At 38.9% G+C, this 25,205-nt stretch overlaps 2 protein-coding genes across 3 annotated transcripts; one reads left to right on the top strand and one right to left on the bottom strand.

Moving 5' to 3' along the window:
* Window positions 1-1,247: 1,247 nt before the first annotated feature.
* Window positions 1,248-8,232, top strand: LOC125000860. Of its 2 annotated transcripts, none has more exons than XM_047576579.1 (10): window positions 1,248-1,404; window positions 1,771-1,931; window positions 2,041-2,203; window positions 4,365-4,658; window positions 5,272-5,295; window positions 5,442-5,543; window positions 5,642-5,672; window positions 6,003-6,052; window positions 6,143-6,177; window positions 7,911-8,232. In XM_047576579.1, the coding sequence occupies exons 1-10, from the start codon at window positions 1,332-1,334 to the stop codon at window positions 7,989-7,991; spliced, it is 1,014 nt and encodes a 337-aa protein (XP_047432535.1). In that variant the 5' UTR covers window positions 1,248-1,331; the 3' UTR covers window positions 7,992-8,232. The 2 variants fall into 2 exon arrangements, with proteins under 2 accessions (XP_047432535.1, XP_047432545.1); XM_047576589.1 differs by having other exon boundaries at window positions 6,124-6,177.
* A 4,075-nt stretch (window positions 8,233-12,307) lies between these two features.
* On the bottom strand, window positions 12,308-17,793 carry misp3 (MISP family member 3). The gene is made up of 3 exons (XM_047576109.1): window positions 15,435-17,793; window positions 13,967-14,037; window positions 12,308-12,932 (listed from the first exon to the last, which is right to left on the bottom strand). Exons 1-3 carry the CDS (start codon window positions 17,776-17,778, stop codon window positions 12,837-12,839), a joined length of 2,511 nt encoding a protein of 836 aa, XP_047432065.1. The 5' UTR covers window positions 17,779-17,793; the 3' UTR covers window positions 12,308-12,836.
* Window positions 17,794-25,205: the final 7,412 nt, after the last annotated feature.

Below are 25,205 nucleotides of genomic sequence, written 5' to 3'. Positions count from 1 at the left end.
TATGGGCATGTTATATATTTTCTGAAACCTTATAGTCAGGTGAATGTTGTGGTACTTGTGTTTTGTGTTTCTGATGTTCCTATGTCCTACAGGAATAAAAGAAAGAACATAGTTTAGGCGTAAAATGTGAAAAAATGTATGCTTTTGATGGTTTGATGAGCTGCAGTGACCTCCATATTTATCAGACAGGTTCACAACTGGGTTTAAATGGAAGCTTAGAAGGTCCCCTTTAAAATGATACCAAACACAAAATTATTGAACATTGAGAAAAGTCCTAATCATGAGGGTAAAACAGATTATGCACATGCGTCTAACACACAGTTTTCCTTAGGGGGTGGTTAACTTCATGAGCTGATAACCAATATTTAGCTACTCACCTGGAAAGGCTATCATACAAAAAAATTATCTACAGACATATATCTATCCAAAAAATATAGGTAGCCTTCGTCCCTTTGACTGATACCGAACAGTGAAATTTTGGGCTCTGGCCCATGGACTAAGTAGGCTATGCTTAAAATGTCAAAACTAGTAAGCTGATGTAGTAAGGACAGTTAACTTCATGGAGAAGATATAAAACAAAACAAAAAAAATCATGGAAGAAACATAAAATAAATAGAATAAAAAGGCTGTACAGTCAATAAATTAAAGTTTGACAATCCAAAAATAAAGTGTAAGGTTTAGTATCACAGCCATAAGTTAGCAAGTATTTTAGTAGTAGAGACAAGCAGACAAAAAAGATTGGACCAACTTTCATTGCATCCTGTGGAGTCTTGAAGAGTGCCAAAACAGGAGATATTGAAACACAGTAGTTCACAAGATAGATTATACATTGCATCTGCTTGCATTATCAGAACATAGACGCTATGCAAATAGATATCTTAAATACCCTGACCATCTATCCAATTGATGTTGAGAGGTTTCATTCTGCAGTCAAAAAAAAAAACAAAAAAAACAAAAAAAAAACAAGTTAGCCAGCAACTCCAGCTGCATTGTCCCATGCTGAGCAATAAATTTGAGCAAGACCCATTTCAGTGAACTCTATATATTTTCATTAGACATAAGGAGTTTTTTGTTGACTTCATAGTTGGTTTGATGTGATGTAGGTCAAGTATTTATTATGAAAAAGGATTTGTGTTTACAGATTCAACTTCCTCAGTCACTCTGTCTTCAAGAGGATGTCATGACGAAAAGAGTGAGGAAGCGAGAGAAAGTTGCAGAGGAAGGGAGAGAGAGAGAGAGAGAGAGAGAGAGAGGGGAAGACAGGGTGAGAGAAGGCAGCCTTTATTCAGGCTTTCTTTACTCCAGACGGTTTTCTGCTTCTTGTGTCAAGGATGTGGCTTGTTAGTAGTAGTGGACGACCACACTTTATGTATATTCTAATACTTGCTTCTCTACAGCTTTGGGGTAAGTACAATGACATATAGATGTTTCTCACTCACTCTTTATGTCATTATTTCTTTTGACTGCCAACTAAAACTATATACTTAATATATTTACCTTTTTAGAATAAAGAAAAAAAGAAGAAAGTTGTAAGATTGTCATAAAAAGTGTACTGTTTAACATAAAAAATGTCTACACTTTGAGTTTCATTTTGCATTTTAATTTTCAGCTGTTTGGTACAAAGTGATCATCATCACATGAGGCAATGACAGCAGCGTTTCTTCACATTAGCTCAGAAGCTGTCCTATTTCTCCATTTCAGAAGGAGTTTGAGTAACCTTCTAACCTTCTAATTCCTGCTGCTGGTTATATTGTTCTTTCTATTGTTTAGGAAGACTTTCAGCTTCTACTTTTCCTCCTCCTCCTCCATCTCCTCCTCCAGCACCTACCCTGGAAATAAATTTGAGATCAAAGGACTCACTGGTTCTGGTTTGCCGAGCACCTGAGGGACACCATGGGGTGGTGTTCATGTTGTACAGGGTCAGAAAAAAGGTAATTTGTAATTTTAGATTTTTTTGAAGCCGTGTCTCAATATTTCTGGTGTGTTTGGCTACTACTGGACTGTAGTTTTATTTCCCCCTTTTTCTCTCGTTTCATTGAGGTGGACTCTCGGGACCTGCAGTCTGGTGCTGACCAGGTTCAGTTCACTGTCAGGATGAGAGAGTTGGGTTCAGACCAAAATAACCTTTACTGCTGTCAGTACAAGAACCAGGAGGGCCACTACAGTGTGGTCAGTTCCTACTTAGAATTGGACTACCAAAAAGGTTTGCACCTTCTAATATTACATTGATGGGATGTAACTTTGTGTTTGATACTCTTGAACCAGATATAACTCTAATTTGACATCCTTTTTCGTTAGAGAAGCTGTGGTTTGAGCAAAAAAAGCGATAAAACTTTGTCCCTTGCATGTTAATGTCAACACTTTGTAATTATGCAAAAAACTAAACAAAACACCACTATCAACATAATGGTAATTAAAAATGGAGTCATTCAACATGTCACTGGGTCAGATTTTAGAATGAGTCACGTGCTATCTAGACTATTTTATGTTTAAAGAAATACATGGGTCTGTAGAGTGTCTTCAGAGATGGCAGAGATTCTACATGCTGTATGAAATAATAAACACTCCCATCCGCTTTTCTCCAGCCCCCTGAACACATTGCTGTGTGCAGGTGCTCTCTGTGTTCCTTTATTGTCGTCCGCTTCATGGGTGTGTAGAAGTAGTTACATCCTGCTCTTCATATAGAAACTACACACCCACTCTCACACAAAAAACACATCAAACAGTGTGTTCTGACTTCCACTGTTGACGGTTACAGAGGAAACTGGCAAACCAAGTTTTGTAGCAGTATTGTAGATTTTACATGTCAGATAGTGATATTTGTAAGACAGTGGTTAATTCAGCTGTGAATGTAGTGGTTCAAGACACACAGCTGGAGTTCATGATGCTTTTGTCTCCAAACTGCAACCCTTCTGTGTCCAAATTTATTTTACTTAAACCACTAACACAGGTGGTCATTCAACTGTTGAGCTTAACATTTGTTAAAAATGACTGAAAGAAGTGCAGATTTAACTGTGCTTTCATTTTGGAGGCTATGATTTGTAGTTTTATTGAAATGTACTGTGCTGTGAACGACATGTGTTTCTAGTATTCTGGCAACCCCATTTTAGTCAGAGGGCTAGGCTGAATAACAGAAACACCTTTGTGTTTTTAATTTAATCCAATTTAACAGCACCACAAACTACAGTACTGAGCAAAAGTTTAAGGCAGGTGTGGGGGGAAAATGCTGCAAACTAAGAATGCTTTCAAAAATGTGTCAATAGTTTATTTTCATCAATTAACAAAATACACTGAATGAACAGAAGAGAAATCTAAATCAAATCAATATCTGATCCGACCACCCTTTGTCTTCATGACAGCATCAGTTCTTCTAGGTACACACAGTTTTTGAAGGAATTCGGCTGTTAGGTTGTTCCACACATCTTGGAGAACTAATCACAGATCTTGTGGATGTAGTCTTCCTCAAATTCTTCTGTCAGAGAAGCATCTGGCTGTATTTCTCAGCATTGAGGACAACATTAATCCTGACCAAATCTCCAACTCCGATTTGAGAAATGCAACCCCAAACTTGAAAGGAACCTCCACCATGCTTCACTGTTGCCTGCAGACACTGATTATTGTATCGCTCTCCAACCCTTTGATGAACAGTCTTCTGCTACAGCCAAATATTTCAATTTTTTGACTCATCAGATCTGTATTCCTATGTTGTTCCTATGTTTTGGTGAACAGTTGAGTCTCTTGGTCTCACTTCAGAGGGATGGATGTTTGTCTGTAACTGTGTCATGAAGACCACTTCTGGCCAGACTTCTCCAGACAGTAGATGGGTGTACCTTGGTCCCACTGGTTTCTACCAGTTGTGATCTGATGTTATTGCTGGACATCTTCCGATTTGAAAGGGAAATAAACTTAATGTGTTTTTCATCTGTTTCCTTGGCCGACCACTTTGTCAACGATCCTACAAAATCCCTGACATTGTGCAAGTGTACCTATAAGGACTGATGCTGGTTTGAAGGCAAAGGGTATATTGATGTGACTTAGAGTTTTCTTTTGTTCGCTCACTTTGCATTTTGTAAATTGATAAAAATAAAATCATTATTTATATTTTTGAAAGCATTCTAATATAATTTACAGCAGTTTTTCCAAACCTGCCTAAAACTTTTGCGCAGTACTATATCCTCCAAATTGTAATTTGGAGTTGAATTGTTACCTTTCTCACACTGTTTCAACATAAACTGAACATAATGACTGTCATGAAGTGACTTAGTGCAAGACTGTTTTATTTGAGTGCATTCATTTTCATTCATTAGTGTACCTAATGAATTAAACGTGTTTCATTCTCTTTGCCCTCAATGATGTTTGCCCAGATGTGCTCCCAGACATACTTCCAGTTCCTACCCTTGCTCTGGATCAGCAGACAGATGTATGGCATTTGCTCTGCACGGGGTCTCCTGCATACCCCGGCGCTGTGTTCTCACTCTTCCTGGCAGATCAAAGGCTTCCTGTTGCCACACTTCATGCCAAGGTGATCCAACATCAAGTGATCTTTCCAGTGCCTGTCCAGGACACTCCAGTTGCTTTGTACCAGTGCCAGTACAGCATCCTACTGGCAGGGAAGTGGAGCAACTCTGAGCGAAGCATCGCGTTGGCTGTAACCAGAGGTACACACCAAAGTTATTATAGTCAACTAAAAACAAAAATAGAAATTATCTGGAACTTTAGAAACTATAACAAAATAGAAGTGTTTTTTAGTTTTAATCTTTGTCAGTTTGTAGTATTGAACCGAGGCACTCCACAAGTAACATACTCAATTTCATTCAATCCAAACTGATTTACATTCCATTTCAGTTTTACCAGAATTGTATTTGTATTATTGTATTTGTCTGTTTCCAATCTGATGGAGAAATTTAACCTTTCTTTGTGACTTTCTTTATGCATTGACAATAAGGGACATGTAAAGGGACATTCCCAGAAGGTCTGCTTTGTAGATTCCACATTATCTCCAACATCTTGTCCCTTGATTAGTCTTTTGTGCAGGTGTATAAATCCGTCTCCATAAAGAAGTAGTTTCAGTGAGCTATTTTGAACTTCTTACATCTTTTGTGCCTGTGACAAACAGTCCCCCCAAAATAATACAAGCTAAAACTGAAAGTGACAACACTAATCTAAAACATGTTAAGCAATTAATACAAATGTGAAACAAAACTATTATGTCTTTGTTCAGAGTGTAGTGAAACAGAAAATGTGACTGTTTCTTCATTTTACAACTTTCAGGATCCATCTATCCATTGTCAACAGGTAGGTTTACAATAGCATTTCATATATGGATTCAAAATCTTAAGTAACTGTATCTACCCTGAGACTTACTTCATTCTTCTGTGGCCATGAATAAAACTGTCCCCCAGTCTTTTTTGTATCTAACAATATGAGTGTCATGACTGCAGACTCATCACATGTGGATTGGCCTCTTGTGTTGGGTTCTTTCTCTGCTGTGGTATTGTTCCTCTGTTCATTGATAGTTGTGGCTGTGGTGGGACACAAGAAAGGTACATCAGACAAGAATATCACCTTTCTCACGGATTCTTTTGCTGCTACAATCGTTTGTGAAACTGATTGCTTCCTCTCTTTTTGCCCTCCTTTAAAGTAAAAGCAGCTGCAGAGGAAAAGAAGAAAAGGTATTGTCTATTTAGTCCTAACTGGAGTCGACTAATCTCTGTTTTCTTTACAGAATAATTTCACCTCTTCATCACAAGCAGCATACAAGAAAATGTCATTGTGAATATATTCAGTTTATATTTTTATTCAAATATGATATGGTAACTCACAGAAAAATACTATTTTATATTACCCATACATTATGAATATCAGTTTGACATTATAGACTTGTTTCTACAAAGCTTTAACTTGGAGGTTATCAAATGTGATATGTGATAAAGCAACGATAACGATACCACTGATGGCAAAGCAACATGTGATATGTTGCTTTTTTGTTTCATTTAATCTAGGGAGGAGGCCCAGTTCTGGACTCAACTTCATGCCAAAGACCATATTGTTGGTGAGTTTCTAAATGACAAAACATTGCGTGAATGTTTGAAGTAATAAGATTGGCTGACTGATAATTTTAAGTGCTTAATGATGTTTTCAGACCTTAGACTCAGCCGGACAAGCTTCACTTCTCAGGTAAATATTAACTATCACCTGAATCTCCACCTGCTAATAAAACATTTTATGTGAATCATTAGACATGATTAAGTTTGCAGTATGTTCCTATGACCTTATTCGTTTCTGTTCTATCATAAGGATATGAGATACAGCATAAGGCTGGCAGGTTTTTATTAATTATTAGAGTTTCATTGAAGTTTATCTCATACCATAATGGCCTGCACATTTTTGACCAATGGTGTGTTAATTATACAAGAGGGCTACCAGGAGCAACCAGAGCCTGGAACATGCACTAGCAACCAACTATCGGCTACAAAGTGATGAGCAAGGGGCAAATTTCTCTATCTGTGGTCATAAATGCATTTATTGCCAATCATAGCTGTTGGTTTGCTTAGTTGCATTTTTTTGGGAAGTGTTCTACAGGCTATAGAATAGTGCGCAGACCTATACTAATGTTGCTGGGCCAATGCAGAAGCATACATCTAGATTTAGTCCATCTCATTGTCTTTCTGACTTTTTGACACAGTGGATTTCATGATGGCTCTAAATGAAAATGTAAATGTTAGGTTAAGGTTCTTGAAAAGGTGTATCAAATGGAAATAAATTGTACTTTGTGCTTTAAAAATAAATACACTCATCATAAAGAAATCTGGCAAATACAGTTTTAACACTATGTAGTGCTATCTATTTAATGCTAGTCTTTTATCTCTTAATGTCTTTATTGCTGGTCTTTTATCTCGTAATGGAAATTGCAGATGAGAAGATTAACAACACGTTAGATTGGGAAACTTCATGTGAGTTTTTGCTGGGACACAGAGTTGAGCCGAACCCTGTGCAGCTCTCTGACGTTTTTCCTCCTAAACTTTTGGAATTACTGGTATTTCTGTGGTCTCTGTGTTTCCACAGTAGATTCACTATAATAAACAACTTCCCTGGTCCCATGGATGTAAACACACACACACACACACACATAGATATCACTGGCAATCAACAAACGCCCCCTTCTAAACACACTGTCAACTCAAACCCACACATACAGCCTTACTCATTAGATCTGGTGTGCAGTGTTTAAACAAGCTTCTCATTAGTTGTAATCACTTTCATTAATTAGCTTGATGAAGGTCTCTCAGGAGACCAAAGTCTCTCTGCAGGCTTTGTGGCTTTCTTGTTATGTGCTGTTGCTGAGGAGCCATCTTAGAGGGCAGAGCACAGACATCACTACTCATGCAAAAAGAAACCAGCTATGAAAGAGAGAGAAAGAGTCTCGATCTGATCTCCTCCTTGAATAGCTGTGATCTTAGCAGGATTTTAAACTGATAGTGTTTTTTTCACTTTATTCTTTTTATGTTCTGTTGACTCAGAGTTTTATTTAAGGTTACTCCGGCTCCACCCACATCACCCTCTGTAGTTTTAGTGGTTCGAGAGGTACAAGCAGAAAGAGTCATCAGAACTGACAGTAGATGAATAAAGACAGAATGTAAAAGAAAATGTCTTTTTAATTTTTTGTATCAAAGTATGATGTTTGTTGATTGACAAATCCAGCACTTATTGAGAGTGATGAAGCCTATGAAACGTCAAAGATATGTATTGTGCTTTATTTAGGCAAGCTGAAAACATACTCTTCCGTTTGTGTAGGAAACCTGAAAACAGAATTAAAACTGAACACAGCAGTATGTACATTATGCTACAGGAAATGACATGACACACAGAGCCTTAATAGGTTTTCTCCATGTGTTTTTGTCCTTATGCAGGAATGGATCAGCAGGGATGCTGAAACAGCCTCCAGACCCCATCTTTGGAACCCTGTGTCCACATTCACTCCAATCCATTAGAAATGTTTGTTTCCTCTCTCCCTTCCTCTCTCTCTCTCTCCCTCTCTTTGTGCTTGTATATACTTTAACATAGTTTATCAGTGTAGCATCAGATGGCGTCACACAGCAGGACAGGAAAGGCTGTTTCCTCAGTTCCTATTTTCATGCGCAGCAGCAACAGTACAGGTTGACAGGATGCAATGTTTGTTTGATCTTGCATGTAACTGAGCCAATGAATCTAAATACAGATTTTATTATTGGGCCGTTTGCATGTGCAGTATACCTTACATCTGGTCTTCAAGTTTACTGTTGACTTTGAAAAAAGCAGTGGACAAAACTCGAATCAAGGTCTGCTTAAAGCTTTTGATTATATTGCAGGGACATTCATTGGCAGATAGTGTTTGGCCTTGTGGTAACATCTGTTGAATGGACTCTGAGATGAGGTTGTTTTGAAAAAACAATAAAACAAAAAACCTAAAACCTTTTAGACTGCCTTATTTGCAGTTTATACCACCAACATTTTCAGCAAATCTCAATGTAAACGGTATATTATCCAAGAAACATGCATAAATACACACATGTAAACAAATGACTACATAATCTGGGTCCAGATCAGAAGATAACAATGTATCGTACAAATTTACTCTATGCTGGTTTACACATGTGAATTAGTTTAGAAAGAAAGAAAAGGGAACCAAAAGCCATTCTGAAACTGACCTGCTGTAGTTTTACTCAATGTTCAGCAGAGGGCACTGTTTATGTACAAATTCATTACCACAATACCAAAACGTGTGTTACACAGCAGCTAGAAGTCTACCAAGCTGACCTCACCTCATAGTGACAAAATAGGTTGTGTTCTCACTGGAAATTGTGACCTTGCTATACAGGAATATCATATCATCATCATTATGATATCATCTGTAATACAATTGCAATATGTTTTAATGGAGCTAGAGCTAACCTGTTGTGCTCGAGCCCTCATTTGAAAGTGCTGGCACTTCACTGTACAAGCACTCAGGGTGAGAGATACAGCTCCCATCTGTTTTTTTTTTTTTTTTTTTTTTCAGCGGTAACTGGGTGATGTTGATCTCAAGGAAGAAGCAGAAAGCTATATTTATACCAGTTTTATTACTTTTACCGAGCTGCTGGAAACAGCAAACTTAGAAGAATGTGAGAGTCAAAAACTCTGTTATTCAGTTATGAGTTACAGTTCCTCTGCCTGCGGGGTCACAAGCAAGCACACACCGTCAACATATTCAGCTGCAAATAAATCAGAATAAGAGGCAGAATAATGACAAGAGGCCTTGGCAATATGAGTTCAACAAGTTGATGAACTTAGCTTGCACCCACTGACCTGTGGCAAACATATCCTGTGTATTTCTGCATGCACGCTGTGACATGCTGAATTACGAGTCATGTTGCTTGTTCTGATATTGACGATAACTGCCCTCTTGCTGTGTCTCTTAAGCTAACGTATATGAACACAAAGATGTGAGCTATATTGAAGATGGTGAGTGGTGACTATTTTTATTCACTTTCATAGTTTTGGTCGCCATTTTAGGTTTTATAATTTAATGTGGAGAAATTCACATACTTTATTTAGTAAATACCAATGAAAGGATTGGAGCAAAGTAACAATACATCTCCTGATTACCTTCAATAGATCACCGCAACACAATATGCCATTGCTTCTCCCATTTTCTGATTGACTATTTCAGACACGTTGGCTCAAGGATTTTTGAATGCCAGCAGTTCAGCCCTGTCAGAGGTTTAATGGGAGCTTGGTGATACAACTCATTTAATCATTGACACATTACAAGGGCAAAGCAAATGGAATTACAGTACGTTATGATTTTCTGGCCAATGTGAGCTGAAATGTGAGCACAACACTTAAGAGTATATTTAGCCGAGGGTATACTGAAGCATTCGACACCACAAAACAAAAAGCATTTATCACTGGCAAACTGGTAATGTTTTGAGTTACAGCAACAACCCTATGACTGATGAGAGTGTTTTTTTAAAAATATGTCTGAAAAAAAGGAGGGCTTGTAAAACTGTGCGAACCATGTGCTGAGCCATGAAAACTGCAAAAGTTACATTCCAGGCCTTTGCTAAAGTTTTCCCATTTGGTCCATACCCAGAGAAAGTACCTTCATATTACAGAAATAGCTAACACTGATGATTGGGCATTTGTTTTGCAAACAACTATAAATCATTTATATTTGCCACATATCCATTTAAAAAAGAAATCTGATCTGAAGTCTTGTGAGATGTGGGCTTGGTGGCAAATGGTGAAAAGTGGGAGGTAATGCTACGGTTTATTGGAAGGAGAAGGGGGGTTGTAGGAGGTGTGCAAATAGATCAGCTTAAAACAATTGCATTATGTTAAGCAAAATATCTTTAGGGACAGATGGCTGTACTACAATATCATAATTTTAGGACACCAAAATGACATTTTACACATTTCTTTTTCTTTTTCTTTTTTTTTAATGAAATTGGATAGAACATTTCATTGTATTATGTGTTTTCTTTAAACAGTTCCCACAAAGATGTCCTCAGTTGATCTGATTTGGAGCAGATACTGTCCTCATTACTGATTAACAGATCTGGATGTGCATGAAGTCTTAAATCTCCTCCACATCTCCTCTCAATACAATAAAACACACTCTGCATGTAATCAGGTTTCGCGTTAGTCTCTGTGACTCAGCTCTGCCTTTTTATCCATCCCCTCTCACAAACATCAAAGCAACAGAACACACCCACCCACCAGTCATTATGATGTACAGTACAAAAGACTCACATGTGAATAAAAAAATACATGTGACACACAGTGATTACAGACTGGAAGCCTCAAACACATAATATAATGGCTGCAGGAATTTTTATTGCGGAAGCCGATTAACTGCTTGACGCACATGTATGTGAGATCTCATTTTCCATAACTACAGGCACAATTTTCACAGCTGAAATGGTAAATCATACAAGGAGTGTTGAGTTGTGAGATACACTCACATTTCACATATTATACAAAGATATAGTAAAAGTGAAAAACACACATATGTGCATGGTGCCTTGCCATCTTGTACTTTTGTACTTCTGACAAAGAGGTATTACATAAGCAGTGGCTAATCCTCTAGACGCAGGCGGTCTCACACAAGGTTTCTTCGATGACTTTGTGCCAGCAGGACTTTGGAAGACAGTGATAATGAAATATGGAAATAAGATGATAGGCATGTGAGTAGGCATATTATTGGGTCATCTGTAAAGCAGTCAGATTAGATATCAGAGTAAGAGATAACATGAAGAACACACTTTGTTTGGATGAGTTATCATGTTTGACGGTGGAATTATGTAAAGGTATCGTTCATGCTTGGCTCTATTGTGAGCAATAAAACAAAGTTTTTCTTCTTGGTACATTATCAAGACATTGTCCGATGTAACACTGGACCTCGAAATACAGCACAAGGGAAGCTACCTAGTGAGGAATGAAGCTTATTAATAATTTTGAGCACTTAAGTTGCTGCTGGCTCTGCCATAATAACGTACGGGCAATGTCACTGGGCTACGTCCAGTCAGAAGGAGCTGATAAATTATTCACAAGAGATTGGGAGGTCACTAAAGCATGATCTCATCTCATATACACACACACAGGCACCCAGAGAAAGGACTACTGGGGTATTTATGCTGCTTCAGATCTTCGAAACCTGTAGCCATGGCGACTAATTTCCCTCTGCAACTGACAGGGAGACTCAAATGAAGACAAAGCATAAAGCGCATAACTGTTAGTATACACAGTGATAACAGATAAAACCCTGAAAAATGGTAACAGACTCAGTGTTACGCTATAAGTGAAGTAGTAGAATATCAATAAATCTACTATTATATTATCCCACCTCAGTTGGGCTGAAAAGAGAATAAGTTTAAAACCAAACTATTGTACTTCATGCATCATTTCAAAAAGAACACGGGTCACAACGGGGCAGCTTTTATTTAATCTTTAGGTGTGTGTTGTCCAGTGTCATTCAATGGAGATGTCTTATGCTCTGTAAACAAGCTCTCAGTACTAAAGAGAACAATTCAAAACAGACTTTCTTGTATTAAGACTGGTACAATACTTATACAATACAGGCCACTGGTCTTTATGCACTGTGTTACTGGCGCTCCCTAACAATTTGATCAAATGTTTGACCTTTGTGATGCTATTTGGAAGCATAAATCCAAACCCATATCATATAATACCTGATTTATCAGCAATAACAATCTCCAACACCTAAACTGGCCACAAAGTTCAATCCACAACTTTCTGATACAGCATCAATAAAAATTCCAAAGACAAGTTGTGCAAAGATTGTGTTTATTACATGGCTATTGTATCACATTGCATTACATTGTACAGGTGTATTAAACCAGCGCATTAAGTCATCATTAAACACATTAAACTGCTCATTGCTATTGCTATTGCTTTTCTAACTTTCTGTCAACAAAAAAGATCATCCATTCTTATTTCAGAAATTCATGGTAAAGAAGTTTATCGAGGTTCATGCTCTCACAAATCGACATTGTTGCAGTATAATCATTATTATTATTAGTCTTTTATAGGCCTTTTTACATTCATTTGTCTCAGAATTTTCCAGAGCTTTCTCTCCTCCTTAGTGAAGCACTCCACCACCAATCATATTCCATGCTCCCAATCCTCCTGACCCCCTTTCTAGCCTCAATCCCTGACCTCTTTCTCACTTCATATTCTCTCTTTCCTCCTCTTCATCCCCATTCCCTCCTGTGATGTGCTCTCTCTTTTAATACTCTCCTTTTTATTTAATAGTCATTCAGGCCTGCACTTTAAAAACAAGTCATCTTCCTCCCATCTCAGTCATCTTCTCTGTTGTGCCCATTGATGAGGCCCGACTCCCAGCGCTGCACTAGAGGTGTCTTCTGTCTGGGGGTCCGGGGACTCTGGAGTACCTGTGTGAAAATGGAACAAAAGACAAAAGGATTAAGTGGTGGTTGCAGTGGAGAAGTAAGGGGGGCAGAAAGCTGTAAAAGCAGGAGTCAAAAACGAAAGAGCAGATGTGTGGAAGCAGGAGGCAAAACTAAAAATCCAACACAAGAAAAAAGGATGAGCATCATTAGCTCTGTAAGTCAAAGGGAGGTTAATGCGACTGTGGTCCAGAGCCATGTTCAGTGTGACTAAGTCAACAGCTGAGGCCAATTTCTCTTGCAGTCCTTGGTTTATTCCTGAACTGTAATCAGGAACCAGGTCTGTGCACAGAGCAGATAATCAGCCAGCAGAGAGAAAAAGCAGGAGGGAGGGGTAGGAGACATCAAGGCAAAAGAAAGCAAAACGTTGTGATGCTATTGTCAAACTGAACCAGGCAGCTAAAACCCAGTACATCAATGCAAAACTGAGTTATGCAGCTGCAGTCGTGGAGGAATACTCAGCTTTAATCAGAGACACAGTTTCAAAGACAGATTTAAGACCCACAAGGTAGGTAACGGAAATCAGGGGGATTGTCAAATGGCTTTCCTCTTTCCCTGCTTTTTATTGCTCGTGCCTACACAAACACACACAAACACACTCTACAGAATCCTCCCTGTCCTGTTTGCCTTCTTCCCTTATCCCTTATCTATAAAGATAAGCGCCTTACTGTGTGTTCCGTGCTTTATCAGATATTTGCGTCACATATTTGGTGCAAAAGAGAAGCTAATGTCTTCTCAAGAGCATCTGAGTATAGTTTTTAACACATGTTCATAGCCCCACAGTTGTATTCCAATTCATACATGAACTCTCAGAATCAAAGGTTTTATGAAAGTGGAACAAGCCTTTGAGGGAGACTCAGGAAGTATTTTGCCTATATTTACATGCCCTAAACCAAGTATTCCAGACAGCTAGGGTTGATTTATATGGTAGAAGTTACATTAAAACCTCAGTAAAGCAAAAATGTAAAGGTAACTGCAATGTCTTCATCAAATTAGGACATTTTGCAATGTGGACACACCTCTGCCCGGTGAATCATCTCCTCTTCAGTTTGCACTGGGGGCCACATGGACGACTTGCTGACCTGGCGCACTGCAAGAGACAGAAGCAATTAATGGGATAAACAAGAAAAGCACCGGAACAAAAGTGTTCCTGTGATTTTTTTTGTGCACCACACTGCAAGCAATGAGGCCTTCTGGAATCAAATTAAGAGTGAGCACTGTGTAGTGGCAGAGAGAAGTGAGGGCAGACAAAGAGGACTACAGAGGGAACCAAGGCAAATAAATGTGTTTGAATGAACATGGGGAAGTAGAAACGAAAATAGACTGCACAAAAATTAAGAAAAATAAGGCTATATAGCTTAATGTCTTAATTATAAAGCAAAGCACAATTGCTGCTTTTGCACAATGACTCATGGTCGTATAAGTGTTATAGCGGCGCACCCTTCACAGTTTATGGCACCTATTATTAAACTGACAATGACTGGTGACATGACATTTTCATTCATTCATTCTTGTACACTCACTGGCAAGCCTTCGTGCCTACAATACACACACTCAAATGAACTGTACAGCAGTCACTCCCAGCCTTTATTGTGTACCACGGCCCTAGCAGAAGAGCTAAAGTCAACACCACCCAACATGTGATCATAAGGCTTTAATGTTATTCAATTGCCTTATTATGTTTCTTTATTTGCTCAAGTTTGCATCCAAGCTACACTTTCATTTATTTCAGCTACACATTGTTCTGTGATTATATCTAAATCAGCAGCTTGTTAAGTACCATCTTCATCTTTTACTTCAACTCACTATATGAACTGATATGTTGTTTGTTTATCCAAAAATCTAATCTATTTCTTATAAGTGTCTATTAGACTTCTGTTGTCTCTCTTTTAAAAAGGTGATCTGTACCTTTTAGCATCTATTAAACTGCTGTGAAACTAGTTTGCTTAGTTATATCTATGATGAAGGATTGTCACACACTCTTGTTTTATAATGACTCTACCCCAACTTTAACATAAAAACAACTGAAAAAATAAGCTGTTGCATGCACTTTCTGGATTCAGACTTACAATACAAAAATTTGAATCATCTAGCCCACTCCTTTCTTGCTGACACAGTGCTGTCAAGTTACAAGCCAGGATTTTCCTCACCTCAGCTCTTGCAATTAATATGACAGATTAGATGCTACATTTATTGTGGACTTACAGATTTTTTTCATTCACAGCCAACTTATGGTACCCAGTGCAAAATTATTGCTCATAACAGTGAACATTAGTTTGGAACACTGTTTTGAGGTTTTCCACTGACCGTGAGGAAAATGAAGCGGACTATTTCAGGGGTTTTTCATCATTTTACCCCAAGACATAAAACTTAACACACATACCCACACAAACACATTTTCTGTGTGATGGGCACAAGTGAAATAATTTACACACTCAGAAACACACACACACACACCAATAAATCATAATTCAGTGAATCACTAACCTCCTGAGGTTCCAGTTTCAACCCTATATGATGACCCTGGTGTGCCCAATCCATTGAAAGAAGAAGGCAGACTCTTTCTTTCCATGCTGGTTAGCATCAGTCCTCCTCCTCCTTTTGCACCTCCACTGCTTCCATATAGACTGATCCTCTGCTTGCGAAGCTCCTTCTCACGCTTTTGGGCCTCTTGGATATCCCGCTTCACTTTAACTAAATTAGTTGAAGTACGCAGTTTGAAAAAGGGGTTCTCCTGGATGGCTACCTCCTCTTCTTCCTTCTCCTCATCCTCTTTTTTCTGCCCTTTCTCTGATAGCCAGTAATGATGATGCTCTCTTGCCCTGGATGATGAGATTTTCTGATATCCAGAGTCAACCTCTGTAATTGCCTCTGTCTCTGATTTGACGTGGTAGCGGTAGTGCTTCTGTGGTGGGACACCCAGATTATTCTCAAAGATAATGACCTGAGAACCTGACCCCTCAGAAAAGCCTGGTCCTCTGGGATGGGAATTAGTTATTCCCCCTCCTTGGGCAGATGTTAGGCATGGTGTGGGACTTAGCACGTCTAAGCTGTGTCTACTTTCCCCAGATGAGCTTCCAACGGTGGATGATGATGATGATGATCTGTCATCCTGGTTCCCCAGAGTTGAAGCATCACTGCTAGAGGAAGATGATGAGGAGGACTTACTCCTGGTTGAGGTGGTAAAAGTTGAATCGCTGGGTGTCTGAAAGGCCTCAAAGATCAGTTTCGTCTCTTTTATTTGACGATCAATACCTTTGTCATAAAAACCGGGAACTTTCCCAAGCTTGACCAGGTCCTGCTCCCTTTGAGCCTCTGCGTAGATCTCATGCTGCATCTTCTTGCCCGCAAATTCCCTGTCTTTGTCTTGATACCTCTCAGACTTGGTGGTTATAGACTGGCGGAGATTTTTTTTCAAAGGAAAATCTACATACTCTGGAGAGGAGGGTGGATTCGGAAGCCCCCTGGACCTTCTCAGGCTGTTTTCACGCGCAATAGCCCGTCGGATCTCCCTCTCAATGGGAGTCTCTTTTGGAGTTGTTGGAGAGCCTGTAGAGGTGGTGGTGTCCTCCAAAGTGCTGTACGGGGAGAAGTCGTCAGACACTCCACTGTCGCTCTGGCTGTCATCACACAAGTCATTTTCCATCCTGGTGTGTTTAGTATGTTTAAGAGAGACACCGCAGTGATGTCTGTCTGTCTTAATGTCTTGTACAAGGACTGTTTGTGAATATCTTAAAAGTTGCCCGCTATATTGCTCCCCAGCTGGCTTGTTCCTTCCGGATCTGCTCTCTTTCTGCCCTTTCTCTTCCCCTGTTTGCTCCTTTTTACCCTCTGTATCTTCCCCCGCCCTGCTATGCCTTTCTCTCACAGTCAACACATAACCAGAGCCTTGAGAACCTGCCCCACCCTGATTGGACAGCTCCATGGCAACGCTCGACAAAGGTGGAGATCCCTGGCTAAGCACCTGTTGCGTGGCTTCCTGGTTCACTCCCCTAGTATTAGGTTCATGTTGGCTTTGTGGCAACGGCACCTCCTGCTGTTTGGCTGAATGGCCTGCATGATCTGAGGCAGAATATGAAAGCAGGAAAGCCTTGCTGCTGACATCCAGTGTGTTCTTTTGCTGCACACAAGATATAAAGTCCACACTCATTTCCTCTTCTTCCTCACATTCATCAGCAAAGGGAGGGGAGCTCACTGTATTTCCATCTGAAGCATTACTGTCTGAGGGAGAATGGCAAGCAGGTTGTGATGTATTATTTTTTTTACTGATGCGTAGCTCTTTAATATTTTCCTTTCCCATCATTTCTTCTGACATTGCATCTGTCTCCTCATCTATTGGACCTAGAAACTGAGGTGTCCTTGGCCTTTCTTGACTATCTTGGCTATCAGGAGAGTTAAGGTCGTCTTTTGTATCTGAGTTTATCTTAACATCACTCATCTCTCCTGTCACCTCACACTCTAGGCTGAAAAATAACTCTTTCTCACAGAAATCTCTGGTTGATATAACACTGAAGGAAGGGGGAGGAGTTAAGCAATCATCAAATTGATCAACAGTCTCTTCAGATTCCTCTTTAGCTAGTTGCAGTGGTGATAAAGTTTTGAGAACTTGCTCAAAATTTTTTGCAACTTCTTGGTTCTCTTGATTAGTACTTGTGGGCTCTTGGTTTCTACACTCTATGTCCTCTATGTCCTCCTCAGGTTCTGCCTTGGGGGCCTTTTTATCTTGCAGTATGGAATTGTGACATATGTTTGCGCCCCTTTCACCCTGCACCCCGTGCTCTTTGACCTCCTTGTCTAGTGTGTTGACAGGTCCCTGTTTGTGCCAGGCCATGGGCTTTGTTTCCGTGGTGACAAGTCTGTTAGTATAAAAGCATTTGAAGCAGTGAGGTTGGTTGGCCTCCAACCAGTGAGTCTGAGTGAGGAACACAGAGGGGAAAGGGGAATAGTAGAGTGATAAACAGGGCTTAAAAACAAACATGGTCACCCATTATATACTATTATTTTGCTAGATCTGAAATGACTCCCTCATATTACCAAGAGAATGCATCAACAGCTGTGACATTTACTGAGGAATAATTTCAAAATGCTATAGACTGACACATTTTCATACCTCATTCAGTTTCAGTGTTGCAGTGCTACGACAACTAGGAAGAAACACATATTTTAAGCCAGCTTTAGTTTAATTTTCGCCTTCAGAGGTTGCAAGCATGTTAATGCTATTAAGTGAGCTTGGTTAGAATCACCCTAATGTCAGTGGGTAAATAATTAAAGGAAAACCTGCACACATTAGGCATGAAATCTAACAAATACAGATGTTTCATGGCACATGAGGTCTCTAAATATTTTATGAGTATGAAAATGAGGATGAATCTGATGCTAGTGCATGCACAGGTTCCTCAAGGTATAATGAGATGTACAATAGTGTACAGCAAGTAATAAATAAACACCATCTAGACATCCCTTGTGTGTACTGTAATTTTAGCAGTATTTTGAGCATTATTCCTGCCCTTACTCTGCATCTTTGTGCATGAATAATCTCACAGTCTCACAGCTGTACACAGCATTGATGAACAGGCCTATTCATTACGCACCTACGGGGAATTTTGAACCAGAGTGCTAAGTAATGCTTTTCATCATAGCTTCAAAAATGAGTGGATCTCTTCTGGCAGTATTATCTTCAGCAGTAAATGTGTAGGGTTTTTTTAAGTGGAGAGTGACGGCTGCTGCATGACGTTGTTATTATATGGCAGGCAGAATGTTAATAATACTGTGCTTGGCTAGAGGGTAGCAGGTACTCTGCTTCACGTGCTATGTATAAAGTTTTCTGCTGAGCCTACCTTTCTTTAATCAGCTTACAGGCTGCTGGGGAATGGCTCAGTGGCTATAACACACACACACACACACACACACACACACACACACACACACACACACACACACACACACACACACACACAATAGACAATTGTGTGTGTTATTATAACAACAGAATTGTCTCCAGGGTGCAGTGACTAGAGGGGCATCCAACTCCTCCAATATCTCTTTTTATTTAATACACATACTTCTATATTTCAGACAGACTTGCCCTGAATCAAAACGACAAAACTGCCTTCCCACAACATCTCTTATGTCTTCACATGTAAAACTCTGTCATCTTGCATTCGGGCCACTGCATCTGGATAAACTATGGGTCTTGCCAAGCCACTAGGCTGGACTCCAACTCTTTAACTGATCATTAAGGGGGGATGTACTATGCAGCATTTGGATGACTCTCTCTGATGCACTGGGATGGGGTGATAGACCCTTTCATGCAGAAAGAGATCACAGATGAACAACGGGACCTAATGTGGATTAGCACTCATCAGCTGTCAGCCATCTTTTCTTTGAGGGCTGTTTCTGTCCTGTCATTGGTAAAAGTTTATACCCAGTGTTTACTTAAAATATGTGTATTTTTGAGCCATGTCTGCTGACTTTATTTAGAGATGGAAATGGATGACTCCTGTGTGACATGGCTTTAGGATTTTGAAAGAGAAGCTCAATGTGGATGACACTGGCCATCATCACCCTGCCATTGTCTTATTCCTAACTCAATACTAATTAATATATATTTAATATATATATGGCCCTTCCTTTCTCTATGAATGGTACTCTAACGACTCATTATCAGTCAGAGACTCTAGTCTCAAAGTATGAATAGGGCTGAAATTTCTTGGGGACAGAAGTTATCTGCTTTAAATTGATACAGTCTTAACTTCTGCCCCCAAGAAATTTCTGAAGAAGATATTCCGAGTGGATTTATTTATTAAAAAAAAACTCTACAAGTCCAGTCATATTTCTATAATGATTTGAATATACTGAGGGTGGTAGTAACCTACGATGGCACATAGCTTCACACAGAGTGAGCCTTGATGTAATTTAAGATGTTATATCAAAATTCACAACCATCCAGTTGTCATTAATGGTGAAATTAACAATGAAGACCAAAACTGTAACAGGTGGTAATCATGTTCATTTCTGCTGTAAAGTTGATAATTTTAACAAGGAGGTCCATGGGAATGCTGTCTCATTTTAGAGCCAGCCACAATTGGGCATTTGCAGAACTGCACTTCCACTTCTTTTTTTCAGCCATGCAGGATCCCGCTTGGTTGTCTCATACACAAACGGCTTATTATTGTTCACACAGAATGGTCCATTGACTCCATTCAGGGTCTGTTATGAAATGTACCCAAGGTGATGCCAGACTGGACATTTTCTCAACAGGCATGAGGCAGAGGAGGCATTAGATAGTTGTCATTTTAGACATAGAGAAACACTCTCATCACATTACCAGAGTTTATGCATGCTACATATTTTCCTATATAAAGGACTCTCAGTCTTAGTGACAATATGTGACACAGGCTCTTTAATTCATGAAGGGCGAATAACATGTCATTTACTGATAGTTTGCAACACGAAATTTTGCTGTGAAATGGAGCATGAAAATGAGTGTTTTGTCACAGTAGGTGATTGTTTTAATGGTTTAAATCTGGTTGCAAAACTCTGCTTAAACAGTCTTATTCAACCACATCTATTAATTATGTTCAAAATGCAGCTGAAAACAAAACAAACAAGAATAAAGAATTAACAAAATGAACCTGTAATACAATAGTAGCAACACAAACATTTATGTTGTAATATTTCTTATGTAATCTGACTACCGATGTGAACTTAAGCATACTCAAATGAGTCTTTGTCTGCACATTTGCTTCAAGACATTAATGTCATTATTTCTGTACAGTATGCAGTTATAAGATGTTTCAATTGTTTGACAGAATGTAAGCAGTCCAATTCCTCAACTCTCTCATCTGAGTATGATTGCAAAAGATTTTATTAAACAACTGCTCATTACCTACAAGGGCTCTCACTTTATTAAAAAACAGTCAAATTAGGATCATCATTAAAAATACTTCTGCAACAGGCCTTACAAATAAACTCATTCACAAGGTTGCTAATACATTTAAATAAATGCATCGAACATTTGCTGACACAGCTCTCTGCACATTTTGTCTCTTGCTATGATATACGTAAGTTATTGTGCAGAAGTGTCATATTAGGAAAGCCTCGGCTCGTACTTTCTGTGACAAAGTTGTTTTTCAGGCAATAAGTAAAATGGATCCAGTTTATGGGTACAATAGTGTTTAACTCAATAAACGATACTGTAATATACCATTGCACATACCTTTTAACAAATGCTTAGAAGAGGCCCTCCAAATCTCAGCGTAGGCACAGATTCTCACTGATGTTTAATAAAAAGACAAAAGGAATTTGCTTACAGCCCTAGTGTCCTGCTGCCTGTATCTCCTCCTTTGTACACACTAACACCCTCACTACACTATTTGTGCCTGCCCACATTTGCATATCATGCACACACATTCACTAATACGCAGAGACGAGGAGCTTGTGTGTGTGCACAAACACGTGTGCTTGAGGCTTACCCTACTGTTGTGGATTTCAAAATGTATACTAATCCAATTAGTGAGCATGACATGTTAATGACTACACCATCCAAGTGAATGAAATAATGTATCACAGAGATAGCAAAGTGATAATATCACTTACATCGGGAGGAAAAAGACTAACTGTGACCTCACTGCAATTACCAAAACTTAGTTTTGTTTACAGCCCATTTCTAGTACATCAGATATGGCATTTTAAAGGGCAGGTGTGTATGATTTAGGAGCTCAAATTACTCTCCATACCAGCAGGTGGCAGTAGTGCATATTTGTGATTTAATAAGGGAAACTCCAAGAGCAACTATTAGCTCTTAAGAGCTACAAACCAAGTGTAGCCCTGTACAAAAATCATATAGTTTACAGAGCATAATAAATAATTAACAGTATAATAACATGCTGTGTTAAAAAAAAAGTTCATAAATAAATAGAGTTCATAATAGTTATAAATGGTTAAAATGTGTGCTGGTAAATAAATTCTTACAAAGTTCTTTAAGTTCATTAAGTCCGGTCCAGTTGATGCAACCTAACCTGTTACCTGTCGATCATTTCATTCCTGTTTCACCTTTGGTTAGTCTAAACTCACGAGGCAATCAGAGTAAGGTCAACTTCTGTGTGACCTGCAAGAGGAGACGGACGTTGGAGAGAGAGACTGGTTTCCAACCGATGGCCCTGAGTGTTTTCTGTCCTGCTGTCCTGCATTGGTGCATTTTTCACTGTGACTTCGCTACTGTGCCATTTCCCGTGTGTGTTTGGATTGACCGCCACCGCCATTGCCATTATCATCGTGAGACTCTCATTCCCCATTTCTCTTCTACCCCTACAAAAAACAAAAAACAAAAAAAACAAAAGAACTCGTATTACACATGCTTTTATTTTGTGCTCAGCTTTGAGTGAAGCGGCCAATACAGTTTTCAGGCTCCATTGCACACAAGCTTCAACTAACAGGCCTGCAACGGGTTAATCTCATTTAAGGTGTTCATATGAATGTGTGTGGGCCCACAGGTAGAATATTGAATTTTGAGGTGTTGTGCAGTTAAAGAGTACTGTGTTTTGAAGGTAACTTAAAGTTTCTAAAAGGTATTAAATATTATTTATGTTCAAGTATAAAAACAAAAGATTATCTTTTGAAGAGTAAAGTGTTTTGCTTGCAACAAAAGTATTAAAAAGGTACTTCAGGTATTTTACTTTAAGAGTATCTAACTGAAAACAAAGAAAGAAATTATGTTTTATTTTGAACATCATTTTATTTCTATTTGGGTAATTCTGTGCAATTTTATTATTTTATTTCATTCTAAAAATACATTTTATTTTATTTCCTGCAAAAGGATTTTGCCTTTAAAGTACAGTTGTGGTGGTCATCATTATTAAAACAGAAAACATTACTGAACATACACATTCTTAAAGTAACATAAAAAGTTGTATTTTTCCTACGAGTCCAGGCCCAGTCTCATCGTATTAACCACTCTAGCTTTATCTTTAACTACATGGGTCCCAGGTTACACATGGTATAGACCTGGCCTCTCCTGAGTCATGCTGACCAGTTGGTCTTTAACTTACTCAGTCTAGATAATCATGTTGTTTTGGAAAATGTGTGTGTTTTAATCTTCAGATCAGATGAAGATGTACAAGCATGAAGGTATCCAAAACAAACTAACAATGGTTCAAACACTGTGTGCTCTGTTATTCCAGGGTTGTCTTTTTTGTTGTTGTTTTTTTTTTTAAATTACAACATACATAGAAAGAGAACATACCATTGTCACCAATTAAATCCAATTAGGTAGTGCTTGGCAGCATTTGATTTAGGGGTCAAAAACACACTTAACTTTGAGCATAAGAATATTAACCATATTATGAACTTTAAACACTGTGCAAGTCAATGTCTAGTGCAAACATCTCTTATGTCTTTTGATCCAATGTTACCTCAGTTTAAGCTGCTGCTGCTGCTGCCATTGGTTGTCTCTTAGGCTGTTCTGGACAAAGCTCCTTGGTAGGATCCATCAGAACAGTTCTCTCCCTCTATTCATTGAGGTGTAGCACTGTCCTCCCTGCCACAGAAGGTCACTCTATTCAATAAAGATCAAGAAGGTAGCTCTTAGGGAGGGCGCTGATGGTCACGCACTGAAGTAATAAAATATTCAGATGCAAGAATATAACTACATTAATCTCATATAATGTTTACATCTTGTGGTGTCTAACTATGTAGACACGTGCAGACAAAGGGAAAAGAAAAGGGAAAAAAGGAGGAATTTTATTATTGGATTGGTATGTGATTTTCTCCCACCCAAATTCAATCGTGTGTTATTTGTTTATTCAGACATGTTCTAGTAATAAATAATGTCTGGAGCCACCTGCCTGGAAGTTTTTGTTTTTTCCTTTGCTTACTGTAATCATTGACTGTGTGCAACAACACATGCCACTTCCATCAATGAACTCTGACCCTTTCTGTGCAAAGACAAACATGGTACGAGCTAAAGACTGACTTTTTTTAAAGACATGATGGTACTGGATTGATGATCCATCATTCCTGCACAATTTTTGTCTCACGGAATAAAAGACATGTATAAAAGACAAGCCTGCATCATGGTCTACATTGTTATGATGTACTGTGTGTTAATCATTGCACAATGCTGGAGAATGAGTGAATTCACCTGATGGAAAAGAAAGGGCATTTTGATTACCCTTAAGGGAAACTATGGAACTGGGAGTTTTCATCACTGTATCTGTTCAGTAGTGGATGAAGAATTACTCTGAATAAAACACGAACATGTGAATACACACATTAAAAATAAAAACTCTGCATTTAAGTACAAATGTATTATCAGAAAATTTACTTGCAAAGAAAAAGTTAGAATATTAAAACAGATGCACCATTTTACTGTTTGAGATAGTTTAGCTAATTTACATACAATTACAGACCAAACTAGTGGTTGAGACTCCACAAAAGGGTCACCTGAAAACTCAATATCATTAGATAAATTGGTGCAGGGATTTTTTCCAGTTTATTTTTTAGAAACAGGAAACGGGAGGCAGAGAAGGGGGGAATGACATGCAGGAAAGGCCACTCGGTGTTCTGCTGGGAAACCTTTGGACCTTTGGATGTTACATGTACCACCCACCTAGACCAGACCAGACCAGACACTCCCACCACATAGCAATGACACTCCTTGATGGCAGCAGCTATACCCAGCAGGATGCAGACTGACACAGACACACACACACAAATGCTTTAGGAACATCTCAAAAAAACATGGAGAACAGCATAAGGTGTTGACCTGGCCTCCACATTCACTAGATCAAAAACTGATCAAGTATCTGTGGGATGATCCACAGAGGCCCCTCCCCTCAACCCGTAGGACCCAAAGGCCCCCACTAACAACATTCTGTAGCCAGACGCCATAAGACACCCTCAGAAGGCTCATGTCCATTGTCTGATGAGTCACAACTGTTCTGGTAGCACAATATTGGAAAGGTGGTCATAATGTTATGCCTGATCTGTTTAAACGTACCTAAATGAAAATACAATACTTCCAATCAAAGTCTTCTAGCTTTAAACTGTCAAAAGTCAATATAGTAATTAAAATTTGTACTTGTACGCCACGTGAGTAGATGCACAGTTACTTTACGCCACTGAAATGTAGGTACAAAAATATGTCTGTAAATAGCAACATTGGTTGAATACACGCAAAATCCAAAGTTTACATATGAGAGTTTGTATTTTTTGTGTCTTGGAAGTATTATGAGTCAGACCAACATTTTCTCTACTGGT

Source organism: Mugil cephalus, chromosome 2 (assembly GCF_022458985.1).
Source record: "Mugil cephalus isolate CIBA_MC_2020 chromosome 2, CIBA_Mcephalus_1.1, whole genome shotgun sequence".
Lineage (NCBI taxonomy): Eukaryota > Metazoa > Chordata > Actinopteri > Mugiliformes > Mugilidae > Mugil > Mugil cephalus.
Note: the sequence above shows the minus strand (reverse complement) of the source record. Positions and strands in the feature narration are given on the sequence as shown.

What these genes read in the sequence shown, in the direction of transcription:
- LOC125000860 (XM_047576579.1), top strand. Translation starts at nt 1,332, where the DNA reads ATGTGGCTTGTTAGTAGTAGTGGACGACCACACTTTATGTATATTCTA. An exon ending in TGCTTCTCTACAGCTTTGGG is followed by an intron (nt 1,405 to 1,770) that starts GTAAGTACAATG and finishes TCTATTGTTTAG; the next exon opens with GAAGACTTTCAGCTTCTACT. An exon ending in TGTGGTGGGACACAAGAAAG is followed by an intron (nt 5,544 to 5,641) that starts GTACATCAGACA and finishes CCTCCTTTAAAG; the next exon opens with TAAAAGCAGCTGCAGAGGAA.
- misp3 (XM_047576109.1), bottom strand. Translation starts at nt 17,778, where the DNA reads ATGGCCTGGCACAAACAGGGACCTGTCAACACACTAGACAAGGAGGTC. An exon ending in TGAAACTGGAACCTCAGGAG is followed by an intron (nt 14,038 to 15,434) that starts GTTAGTGATTCA and finishes TGTCTCTTGCAG; the next exon opens with TGCGCCAGGTCAGCAAGTCG. An exon ending in AGATGATTCACCGGGCAGAG is followed by an intron (nt 12,933 to 13,966) that starts GTGTGTCCACAT and finishes ATTTTCACACAG; the next exon opens with GTACTCCAGAGTCCCCGGAC.